The 12,857-nt window shown below is 41.1% G+C and overlaps 1 protein-coding gene across 1 annotated transcript in view; it reads left to right on the top strand.

The window, feature by feature from the left end:
* The window catches only part of COPG2 (coatomer protein complex subunit gamma 2), a 46,237-nt gene that overhangs the window by 10,629 nt on the left and 22,751 nt on the right, over positions 1-12,857 (top strand). Inside the window, exons 4-9 of the mRNA XM_018566450.1 lie at positions 626-697; positions 2,347-2,426; positions 6,954-7,029; positions 7,273-7,365; positions 10,055-10,141; positions 11,071-11,228. Coding sequence (XP_018421952.1) covers positions 626-697; positions 2,347-2,426; positions 6,954-7,029; positions 7,273-7,365; positions 10,055-10,141; positions 11,071-11,228 — 566 coding nt within the window. The remainder of the gene's footprint in view (positions 1-625; positions 698-2,346; positions 2,427-6,953; positions 7,030-7,272; positions 7,366-10,054; positions 10,142-11,070; positions 11,229-12,857) is intronic.

The raw sequence follows: 12,857 nt of genomic DNA, 5'->3' as shown, positions 1-12,857 counted from the left end.
GGGTGAGACTTATTTTTTATTTCCTTTTTTTTTTCCACTTAACTTTATTGCTATCACATAGGGGGCTAAGAAACCCCCCTTATGTGATAGCAAAATATGTGACAGGTCCTCTTTATGGAGACATCAGGGGTCTCCAAGACCCGACGTGACCCCAACTTTTATATTTTACCAAAAAACTGGGTAATAATAAATGTTTCCTAACATAATGTTAAAAAGTCTGATCCCATGTGATAGAGGCAGTATGCTGGTCCTGGGCTCGCACCGGGCACAGCGGAGCCCGGGACCAGCGTGACAGCGGGAGGGGGGCGTATATCCCGGGACCTCATACAAGCGATCCGGCGGATCGCTTGTATAATAACGGGCATCGCTGCCTGTTTTCAAATATCGGCATTTCCTGCTCGCGCGCGCCCAGCGACACGCACGAGGGGTCGTGGCTGAGCGGACGTCTAAAGACGCCCGCTCAGATCTAGAGGGCTCCTGGCCGGCCGTTTTTTTACAGGCCGGCATGGAAGTGGTTAAAGATGCAACTTGGCCAATGTGTTTTTTTAAACTAAGATTTTCAATATGAATACAACAGAACAGTTTCAAAAAAATGTAATTGACTCTTCTGTTGATCTTTTTTCAGGGTGAACACTTTGGAACGATGGAAGCCACGGAAGCGTTCTTTGCTATGACCAGATTATTCCAGTCAAATGATGTAAGTGATTTTCAGCATCACTTAATAAGAATGGTGGCCATAAAGAGCCTGTTCCTGCTTCTGATTTGACAGCCCAATATGATGCTTGTGCAGTGTCTAGGCCATTTAGGCTAGGGCTGCATGGACAATTTATAACACTTGACTACAACAAATTTAAAGTGACTCATGCCATTCCGCTTGTGTAAAGTCCTTATTTCTCCCTTTCTCAAATAGATGAGTGCAATCCTTGTAGCAAATACATGTCTTTGTAGTGATTATATTTCCCTGTAACCCTAGCCTAGTAGGTACGCTAGAAAATAATAACAAGAGATTCTATCGATCAGCAGTACTCCTTGATTGCAGGGAATTTCCAGCGTGTTGGAAAACTTTTTTTAAATTTTCCTTTTTATAGGGAGAACTGGATAATTAGCTGTTTATAGAAAAAGATGTCTTGTCTATTTATAAAATGAGTGCCAGGTACTGTAATCTTTCTCTTGATGTGTCCGGCATTGCTTTTTGCAAGTGCAGTAACAGCATTATTTCCATTTTTTATGAAAAAAAGACAGTGATCAGCACAACTTCTGTATGAAAATGAAATTTCCTCCTAGCTGTCATTTCTGCAGGGCAGAACTGAAAACAAGGATTACAGCTTGAAAACAAGGATTCTGACTGGAGGTCCTGGGCTGCAAAAAGACGTTTTCTTGTCAGCATACTTTTTATTAGGGATGCACCGATACCAGTTTTTCCGGTATCGAGTACAGATATTTTTTTTCTGGTACTCGCCGATACCAGAAGTCCCAGTTTGAAAGCCAGGCGGCGTGTAATTACTCGTCGCCTGGCTTCCCGATTAGCAGGGAAGCCATCTCCATGCTTCTCGTCACTACGGTACATGACGAGAAAGCATGGAGCCGGCTTCCTGATTGGCTGGGAAGCTGGCTCCAAGCTCCATGAGGTGATGAGGGAGCGTGAATCCGGCTTCCCGCCCAATCAGAGAGCAGGGTGCCTTGTCTTTACTCAGCGTCCGGATTCCTGATTGCCCAGCTTCCCGACCAATAAGGAAGCCGGGCAGCGAGTCATTACACCCTGCTCGGCTTCCTGATTGGCCGGGAAGCCGGCTCCATGCTCTTTCGTCACAAGTGACAAGTGAGCATGGAGCCGGCTTCCCGGCCAATCAGGAAGCCAGGCAGCGTGTAATGACTCGCTGCCCGGCTTCCTGATACCGGAAGCTCAGGTATCGGGCTAGGCATCGGAGCATTTGGCCGAGTACGGGTACGCGCCCAAATACTCGGCATCAGCACTGATACTAGTATCCCTACTTTTTATACATAAGCCTCCAAACAATTTGGACTCTCATTTTTGCTTACGTTGTGCCTTGTACACCACCTGATTACTGCTATCACTACCTTTTCATCGCTAGAAAAAGTTTGATAATTTTTAGGTGTAGCCTGTAGAGGACAGCGAAATGTATTTGTGCCCGGGCACATTGCAATTGGACAAATATCCATTATGAGCTGTAAGAAATGCATGTCATTTTAACAAATATTCTGCCTGTAGAATTATTTCAAGAGCTAGAGAATTACCCAGCAGAGGCTCATAAGTTGTTGTATATTGTGTATCTTTTATACCTTTTTTTTAATTTCTTCTCTATTAAAGTTTTTGTATGTTTTCAGCAAACCCTGCGAAGGATGTGTTACCTAACCATCAAGGAGATGGCCAATATCTCCGAAGATGTCATTATTGTTACAAGCAGGTAAAGGTGGAGTCCTTGTCAAATACGTATACAGTATGGTACAAAGTTTCTACAGCTGAAATCATTTAGCTTCCTATCTCAAATGTAAATGTAATCTTCAAATCTGCAAATGTGAAACGTCCCATTCACATCTCTCAGTAGCGCTACAGGACTTTACATGCACAGCATTTTGTGGTGCCTTTTTTTCACCCACAACCCCAACACACTTCTGAAGCAGAAGCATTGCAGTGCTTCACAATCCACATTAATGCACTGCTGTGCATTACATTGGGGAAAAAAATGTGCATTCCATTTTTTTGTGTGTTTTGGTGTCAGCCCATGCATTTTAATGGGATGCCTTCATGCAATGCATGTAATGCACGTCATGATACACAGTAACACAACACATCAGAGCAAGAAGGTGTAAATGAGCAAGATTGTAAGGGTTGGGCATAGGGATGTTTTTAATTCATCACACAAAACCTTGTTGTGCACTTCTCCTTTTCAGGCCCTACTCCCACAGTGTTTTTGCTGCCTGGCGTTCTATCTGTGTAATCTGCCAGCTGCCGCATTTCCTCCCTTTTTAGATTTTTTTTTACGGCTTGCCCCAATCATGTGTGCCCAAATCTTCATTCACTTTAATAGAAAATCCATAATCGGGACTAGGAAAGTCTTGAGAGACTGTGCTTCAACTGTGAGCAGCTTCTTTGGTAAGTATAGAATATTTCAAAATTACTAGGAAACTGACATTTTGGCATCTTGGCGCAAAGCGAGTCTCCTTTCCATTTGCTCCTGTTGCAGTTAGTGTCTAGTGTAAGGTTGGTTTCATACAGGCTGTAAGAGACACTTGGCGGGCAGTACTGACCCCGGTAGATGTTTCCTGAATAACTGGGCCTCAGTGTTCCGAGTCAAAAGGAATGTGAAACTCCACTTTAGAAACACAAGGTGCTCCTTTACACCCAGTGGCTGTGTGAATCTAGCCTAATAACGAAACACACAAGGCTTACCATTAAGGCTAATAACACACTGTCAGGTAAAGCTTATACCTGTACTCATAACTGATATATTTTCTGGCTGAACCTGTAAGGTGGAAACTGCGGCATTCAAGCCTTTAAAGTGACACTAAACTGAGGCGTTAAACCTTAAAAATGCATTCAAGTACTTAAACTATTATCAAATGTTTATCTTATTTGTGTATCACTCGACTAGATCCTCAAATCATCTTTGAGTTGGTGCTGACACTGTCCTTCCTTCTGGAGGGTTGTTAATTTTGTTCCCCATCATCCCTGTGTGTGTTGTAAAGTAGCCACCGCTCCAAGTCCGCACAAATTCAGAGATGATTTAAGAATGTACAGCTGACTAATATACAAATAAGCTACATTTTTGTTAATAGGTAAGGTACTTGAATGCATTTTTTAGATTTAACTCATGAGTATAGTGTCACTTTTAAATCAAGCCCACACTGGCCTTTGTAGCTGTAGGCACTGTGGAGCAATTCATCCTCAAAGTTCACAGCAGAATCACTTGAGTCATTCAAGTTGTTATTTCTCAACAGCTCTGCTCCTCCCTCTTAGAGCTGCTTTTTTTGTTTACATCAGAGGAAGGCACTGCTGGGGGACTGCAAGTGGAATTGAGCTACTGTGAGCTTTGAGGATTAAATGCTTAACAGTGCCTGCAGCTACAGAGGTCATTGAAGACTTGTATTAAAGCACTTATACTGCTTGTTAATAAGCAAATATTTGAATTTCATAGGTTGGCCACATTGTGACCTTTTTTTGAAAGGTGCATTTTATTAAAGCCTGTCAGCCAGATGTATGCATCCGGATACGTAGTTGATCACTGGTCTGGAACAAGACTACTGGATGAGAGTTCGGAGTGCATTTTTCTGCATGCCTGTTCCTGGTCAGTGATCCACCAGTGATCCTGTTCCTCCTATGTGTCCTTTAAATTTGAAAGATTGCAGGTTATGTTATCAATTTAATCCTCTATTTGTTTTCATCCTATTATTATTTTTTTATTGCTTCAGATGATTTTGCCCTGATGGATGGAGCAATAATGGCACTGGAAATTACTAATTAGAACATTCTGTGAAATGTTACAATCCACAAAAGAGTTGGAGTAACAATGTAAACAGGAATTTAACAATACATGAAAGGGGAATGCCCATTCCTTTTATCTGCTACTGCACTTTAGTTGGTTGACTTTGAACAACAGATCTGATAAATTATGATTAAAATGTGCATTTTAACCAATTTTAGTGATTTTACAAATGATTCGATGGGTCACAGTATTTTGAGGCATTTTGTTTTGAAACATATTTAAGATGCAAGCATTTTTCCCCCAATTCCCTAATGATAGTCTTAACACGCTGTGTGTAAAATATTCATACTAATCTTTAGCTTTTTGTAATTATGTTCACAAGGGAGTGTTTATTTATGCTGGCTATGGGAAGACCTCTAGTGGCATATGTTGCACTCCCTGTTTGCAGTGTGCATTGGACGTCAAAACAACTAATTTCTTGCATGTCTTTTGGGTGACACAGGAAGTCTTTAACCTTTGCTGCCTACAGGAGGATTGGACACTGGCAAATAAAGAAACCTTCCCTCAGGATAGCCTATACTAAATAATTAATTTAAAAAAAAAAATATGGGCCAGCCTTGGATAAACCCTCATAATACCAGAAGGCCTTAAGTTTTGCCATAGTCCTAGGTGGATGGTCGTCTCTTCTGGAGCTCTGCTGTGTTAAAGTCTAGCATATTTTTTACTATCCTCTTCATTATTTTCTTTTTCAAGACTCTTCCCTGCATCACTGCTGGAACTTTGTCTATTCGGTGGTGCCCTCAGCATGGATTTTGGAGTGCCGCATCTGGACCACTCCAGATAGGATGTTGCACAAATAGCCTATAAGTGACCTTCGGGCAAAGGGCTTCATGTAGGGCGCTTTACAGACTCTGTTATGGTCAAAGTTGGTTGTGGAGTGCTTTCATGGCCCAGAGCCACTGACAATTGCCTCTGTGCTTGCCCTGTGTCTTCAGACTCAGTAAGTAGGCCGACTGGGCTGAGCACCAGGAGCTACCTCATTTACTTAGGTCAATGGTCACCATTGTTCTCTGTTCCTGCCAGATTTGCTACAGAAGAGGGTTAACGGAAATCTGCTTAGTACTTGGAGTCCTCTGGTTTTGTTGTGTGTAACTGGACACTCTTTCCTTTTTAACATGGTCATGCAAGACTTTATGACCCAAATCACCCAGTTATGTGCTTCCTCTAATTGCAGAGGCCACAAGCGAGCTCTTGCCTTAACAAGGTGCTTACTATTCCAGTAGAGGATGCACTTGTCTTTAAGGACCCAGCTGAGAAATGGCTGGAAGCCCTTTCTAGAGCTCGGTTCTTGCTGGGGGGTCCTGCCCTTCATCCAATTTTGGATGTGACCTTACTTTGTCACCTCTAAAAGAGATCTAACAGCTATAGTGTTAAATTTCAGCTATGATAGTTTGCTGGAAGTCTTGCCCCATTTTGAATATTAAAACTCTGAATGTCTTTATGCAGGTCCAAATATTTGGCATGGAATCTACCAAATCTATCATCACATCACTTTGCCAGAAAGATTTTCTGGCTTCTGTGGACATAGATACAAACCTACATGTCCCAATCTTTCCAGAACATCAGCATTCCTATGCTTTGATGTAGGGCCCCTGCACTACCAGTTTGTGGCACTGCCCTTAAGCCTCTCATCTGCACCTTGGGTATTCACCAAGGTGCTGGCCTTCGTACTAGCCCTGTTGAGCTCTCATGGCATTGTCCATTGGCCCGATGTGGGATGCTTAAACAATCTTCTTTTGAGGGAATAGTCAGTGCAGGCTCTGTCAGGACAACGTTACAGCAATTCTGATGGATCCTTAACCTTTGGAAATCGTCCCTTAAACCAACTCATTGTTTAAAGTATCTGGCTATAGTCCTGGACACACCTTCAGCTTTACACCGGAGAAACTTCAGACCCTCGGCTCTCAGATTCAAACTTTCTAGTCCAGGAGCTCTCCTTCTAGAATTTTTGTAGTCTGTTAATTTTTGTGGAACCCATGATCGCAGTACTGCTTGCTACAAAGCTGAGGAAGGCTGGCCTACATTTTCTTTTCTTTTTTGCCACTGTCCTCTTGTAGGCATAACTCAAAGACATCTTGTGTCCCTCAATAGACTTCAAGAAAAGGTGATTACAAAAACCCTATTTTCTTTTGTATTGTTTTTTTTCCTAATACAAACACCTACTATTTTTGGTAGTGGTGGGTAGGGATAGCTGAAACCCCCAAGATTAAAGTATGGAGGTTAAACAAAAAAATCATTTTCTTCCGCAGCTGCTGGTTTTTATATAGTTAAATGAGTAGTTTTGGTCTTTGACATTTCAGTAGATCTTTTATCTGATATTTCAGGCATGTTAATAAATAGAAGCCTTTAATGTTTGTATCATATGCCTCATAGCAAAGAAATGCCCTAATGTTTCTTTCCAATCTGATAGCTATTGAATTAACCTTTTGGATAATTTAATTCTGGCAGTCTAACCAAGGACATGACTGGGAAAGAAGATGTTTACCGTGGGCCAGCTATTCGTGCACTTTGCCGGATCACTGATGTAAGTAACCCTTAATGTCAAAGGTGGTGTACTGGAATTCGTATTTAAAAAAAAAAGAAGTGACTAGAAATGATTATCTGTCATAGGCTTTTATAAAAAGCATACAGTGAATAGAACGTTGTGCCTAATATAATCTTGGTGATGGGTAATATATTGAAATGTTCTAACATGTAGGAAGTTTTATTTTAGGCATGTTTCCCCCCACATTTTGCAAAGTAAGATCTATATTGTTTTTTTTGACAGGCCACTATGCTGCAGGCCATTGAGAGGTACATGAAACAGGCTATTGTGGATAAAGTCCCTAGTGTCTCCAGTTCTGCATTGGTATCATCCTTGGTATGTATCCCTAAATATCTATAAATGAAAGTGTATCTATACCGAAAACCTTTTTATAGTTTGGGTTAGAATGGGGAAGGGTTAGAACCCCTATCAGGTTTTACTGGTTTCCAGGGCTGTTAGAGAGATTTATTCGCACTTTCTGTTGTGGACATCATTTTACCAGACAGGAAGTGACACAAAATCTGCAAAAGGCGAACAGACAGCAAGAAAAAAAAAGCTGACCTACTTAACTTAAAAAATACTTCTGTCTTTGTTGCTGTTAGAAAGATTTCCCCTTACCTCCTGTGTCCTAGTAATCACTTTTTACCAGACAGGAAGTGAAGGAATTTCTCAAATGTTATCTCAACAGCAGTTAACAACTGACAGGAGTTATAATCCCTCCTCACGCTATGCAACACTTAAAAAAAGAACAGTTTTTGCTATAGATACTTTAAATCCAAATGCTTTGCTTTATTATTATTAACCATAAACGGCTGAAAACTGAAGTGTGAAACGTTAGAATGCAGGTGTGGGATATTTCTCTCTAGTGTATGGTATTTGGCCTAACTATACAAGATCTACATCTTTTGTACATCCTGAAAGTCTTCAGATAAGATTTGTCTTTCAAACCGAAAGTAAACTTTGAATTGTAAATTCTGTGTAGCCAGGTTTGAGACGCAGACACATGAGAAATAGAAAAAAAAACCTCAGAGATAGCGGAATCAAAGCTTACACCGATTTTGGGAATCGTCCATTGTTTCTAATCAGAACTAACAGAAACAAACCAAAGAAAGCTTCAGTAGAAACACTGGGGACAAATTACTTCATTTTATTCTCAAGGACACTTTGAGAAGGTCCACGTGTAGGTGAACAAAACGCATCGGTGTTTGGGCCAGCTGCCCACTCACCCTGCTTTCTGGCAGTGTTCAGGTCTAATGAAGTCGCTGGATGTTCAGGAACTGATTTGATGTGATATGAGGCTTTCAGTGCACTCAGGAGCAGTATGCAGGAACGGACAGTCATGGTATACTAGCGCATGACAACAGACTAACTGGATGGAGTCTTGTCTGCAACCACGCCAAACAGTAAAGCCTGAAGCTCTTGTGGAGCCTAGCTGCACTAGATGGTATTAGGTGACTATCACATGTTCATCATCTTACCTGCTGGAGCACACTCAAATTTTGAGACTGTAGTGCTTTAGTGTCATTGTTGCAAATGATTTCCACATGCAATACCCTACTATTTCAAAATGCCCGTTCCTCAACAGTCTGTAAGTTACCTGTTTAGCAGCTCGGTTGGATATATGTGGGAGTTCTTTAAAAAGAAACTGCTTGTGGATCGTGAGGCTGTTTATGACCTTTTCAGACATAACGCATGAGATAAATAAGTGGCACCCATGCCCGTTATGTAATCTATTCACTATTAGCCAGCTACCAAGGCTGGCTACAGGGCAGGCTAGCCTTGTTACCTGCTACCATACAGAGTGGAATTGCTGCACCTTGTTCTGAATATAGTTGCCAGCAATTATCACAGCTGTATGGTACTGGTACCATCTGGTGTGACTGATGAATGCAGGGATGTGTGTGGTGTGGTGGTTGTTTGACACATTGTCAGTTATTTTATATTTCACTTTGGGATGTTTTCTGCATTTATGGTATTCTACACAATTTCCAATTGTATCAATACCAGAAGTAATTTGTATCCAGTGTTTCTGTTGAACCCTTCATTCTTTGGTTTTATTTTGAGACCCAGGCACCCCTGCCAGATAGTAAAGCTAGATCCTCAACCTCCATTGCGGCACAGCTCAGACAAGGCAGTGGATGAAAACACACTGCCAGCTTTCTGATTGGACAAGGAGACAGTTTCTTATAAATTAAGTTTCGAAAAACAGATGATTTAAGCATTTTTCTGATTAACTTAATTAACAAAACATCATTCATTGTTAGTCATATTTATGTGCAATTTAATATTTGCTTGTGTTCAGAACATTTTGGATAATAGACAGAGTTCAAAATAAAATGTACATTGCTGTAAATTATGTTTTAGACGTTTATAAACATATTGCTGTGTAATAGTCAAGCTTGCTAAAGTTGCATTAAGCTAGGGGTGCACAACAAAACAGCTCAAAGGCCAATGTTGACCCCCTAAAGGGGTTTTGTGTGGCTTGCCAGATCTGCTTTTCTGTGTTCATCTGCACGACCTTTTGGCACGTATGTCTTCTGAATATCATTATCAGAAGAGCTCCATTTACAGACACAGAGGTTATCAGCCTATTTTCACAGATCAGTAATCCCTGGAATACTTCTGAAGCAGAGAGTGGTTCCAGGGAAGCAATGATCCGTGACCAGCACTGGTGAGCAATAGATAATGTGCAAGGCTTCTTTACAGCAGATCCAACTATAAATGTTACATAGAATATGCAGGGTGATTGTGCTGCACCACTCTTCCTTGTATGTGCACAAATCATTCATAGTGGTTGATGGATTTTATTATAAAGAACTGTACTTAATGGGTAGGGGATATGTTTAGTAGGAAGATAGTTTATAAGTAGTGATTGGTTCATTGTAAAATACAAAAAATTGCATTCAGTACTGTGGTTTTAAGCCAAAACTGTTTTGTTTTATTTAGACATGGTAAATAGTGCTGCAGTGCTGTATATAGTGTAATGTAAATGTTCATAAGTAACACTTCAGTTTTTTTATTTTAGCATATGATGAAAATAAACTATGATGTGGTGAAACGATGGATCAATGAGGCACAGGAAGCTGCTTCTAGTGACAACATGATGGTCCAGGTATATCTATTCATTTTAATGTATGACATATATTTCCACAGTATATAGTCTTTACAGTTTTTATGTTTAAATAAATATGTTTTATTGTAAACCTGAAGCTGTCACTTAAAGAGTATCTGTGGCTGGGATGGGCCATGGAAACACATTTTCATAATGTGCGAGATGCATATCTGGTTGCTGAGCTATGGGAAGCACCGGTTCCCCAAAGGTTTACTGATGAAGCTTACTACATGTAGTATTCTGCAGCAGTTCAGGTGTCTTTACGTCAGGTGCATGGAACAGCTTCCAACTCTCCTGCAAACCTTGAAAGGCTTCCAGGAGGCACAGGCATAAGTGGGGAGTGTGAGGAAGTGTACACCTGCTACTATTGTAGTCACACAGCTGATTTTTCCCTTGAATTTGCTGGCTGAATGTAAAGGGTGCACTCTAACTGAAGATCACTGTGGAGGCAAAAGGAGGGCTTTTTACTTACTGCACACTCAGCAGGATATATCAGTTAAAGCAGGGATGACTGCTCAGGAAACATGGAGGGCAGTGCAGGGAGTCATAAAGAGGAGCAGGAAACCAGCAGCCATCTCCCTGAGATAACTGATAAGGAATGTTTGAACCTTAGCAAGATGAATAATAGCAAGAGGGATATTTAGGGACCATTTGTTTTACCTAATATCCGCACCACGTGTCTGGTGAGCCACAAGTGGAGGGCAATGCGTTGCAGCGTGAAGCATTATGAATGCTTTACTGGCAACTCTTATGATGAGTAATTTTACTCTGTGCCCTTTTTTAGCCTCAGAGCTGGTCTATAGGCAAAATGACTGCATCCCAAAATATAAATCATACATTTTTCACAATTGTTATGAAACATTAAATTTTTTTTTTTGTAATTGTTTGTGTTTTTAATGTGACTAACAACTCCATTGCCTCTTCAACAGTATCATGCATTGGGACTGCTCTACTATTTGCGCAAGAATGATCGACTGGCTGTTACCAAAATGATAAACAAGTTTACTAAATCTGGGCTGAAATCTCCATTTGCATACTGCATGCTGATACGAATTGCTAGCCGGTTACTAGAAGAGTCTGATAATGGGTAAGGCAGATTATTCTCTTCATATTAAGCATTTTACACTTTTTGCTGTTTAACTTCATTTACAGCTAACTTTGCATTTGTAATGGATATCTGCGAATTCTTTTACCTACCAAAGTTTTCAGATCAAGACACTTCTGGCAGACAACAAAATCAGGTCCTGGATCTTTTGGCAGATTACACGACATTTACGGTGACACTAAACTCAGAAGTTAAATCTTAAAAATAGATTCAAGTACCTTAACAATACTGGACCTAATGTGTGTATAACTCAGCTGTCGACTCTCAAATCATCTCTGTATGTGTACTGACACTGTCCTTCCTTCTGGGAGGTGGCTACTTTTGTCCCTGTGTGTTGTAAAATAGCCACCGTTCCAAACTTTACTAATTTGTATTGAGATTGTAGTCATTATGGGAGTGAGCTTGGAGCGGAGGCTACTTTACAACATACACAGGGACCATGGGGAACAAAAGTAGTCACCTTGCAGAAGGAAGGACAGTGTCAGCATGAATTCAGAGATGATTTGAGGATCTACAGCCGAGTGATACACAAATAAGGTTTAAGTTTGGCCTGGCCTAGGACTTGGTCCAGTGTGTGACTGGAGACAATAAAGGAGCAGCAATGCATTGACAGAGTAATCCCTATGATTTTCCCTCCTCCTAAATATGTTCCCTGCTAATCAGTAGAGCCCTGATGAAGCATTACAGTGATGACTTTACACCATGTGTGAGTGCTGCTGTGTCGAGCATTACAGGAGCTTGCTATCAGGACAGATTCACGCTCTTATGCAAATTCCTTCATAAAGATACATTTAATCGTTTTTAAATTAATACAAAACCGAAATCAACTGTTTTTCACTTTCCTCCATTGAGGGACACAGCTCTGAAGAATTCTGAGATGTAGGGTTATGTTGCTGCCTCTAGGAGAAATGAACACTAGGTAAAAAAAATTAAAGCTTGCCACTGTAAGGACATAAATCCTCCCACTTCACACCTGCCAGTTTAACTTGGTGTCCTCTAGAGCTGCAGCTAACGATTATTTTCAAAATCGATTAGTTAGCCGATTTATTGGCGGGGAGGAGGTGCGGAGTGTGGAGCGTGGATGCGGGTCTGGCAGCGGCGAGCGTGAGGTGGGGAGGAGGTGCGGCACGCAGCGTCTGTGACAACTTTTTCAATCGATTTAGTGTCCTCAGAAGATTGGATGTCTCCTCTTTTACTTTGTTATTTTAGTTTATTTTGTTTCTTGTTCGTTTTGTGTATTCTGCTGCCAGGAGCTGCTAGTTGTTTCATACCGGATATTATTAATCCTGGGAGTTTCTAGCCAACAAAACTGAGAGATTCATGCCGGATAAGTTAAATCCTCAAAGTTTTGAAGTTGTCCTGAGGCAGGTTGTTTCTGGTCTCAGTACTTATGCTTCATCCTGACTGACTGTCACCGCTCTCTGCAGGAAGAAGATCGGGAACTGCACGATCGGTGGTATGTGATTACTCAGTTCCCGATCAATAGAGCCGACGTGTGACAGCTTCAGTGTCACACGTCGGCTCTAAGTGTCACCCCGTAATTCTCCTTTAATGGACTCTGAGAAAAGGATTTTACGGTAAGAACAAAATTCAATTTTTTTCATATCTGCC

This window comes from Nanorana parkeri, unplaced genomic scaffold, assembly GCF_000935625.1.
Source record: "Nanorana parkeri isolate BGI_ZX_2015 unplaced genomic scaffold, ASM93562v1 scaffold27, whole genome shotgun sequence".
NCBI classification, from domain to species: Eukaryota; Metazoa; Chordata; class Amphibia; order Anura; family Dicroglossidae; genus Nanorana; species Nanorana parkeri.
Note: the sequence above shows the minus strand (reverse complement) of the source record. Positions and strands in the feature narration are given on the sequence as shown.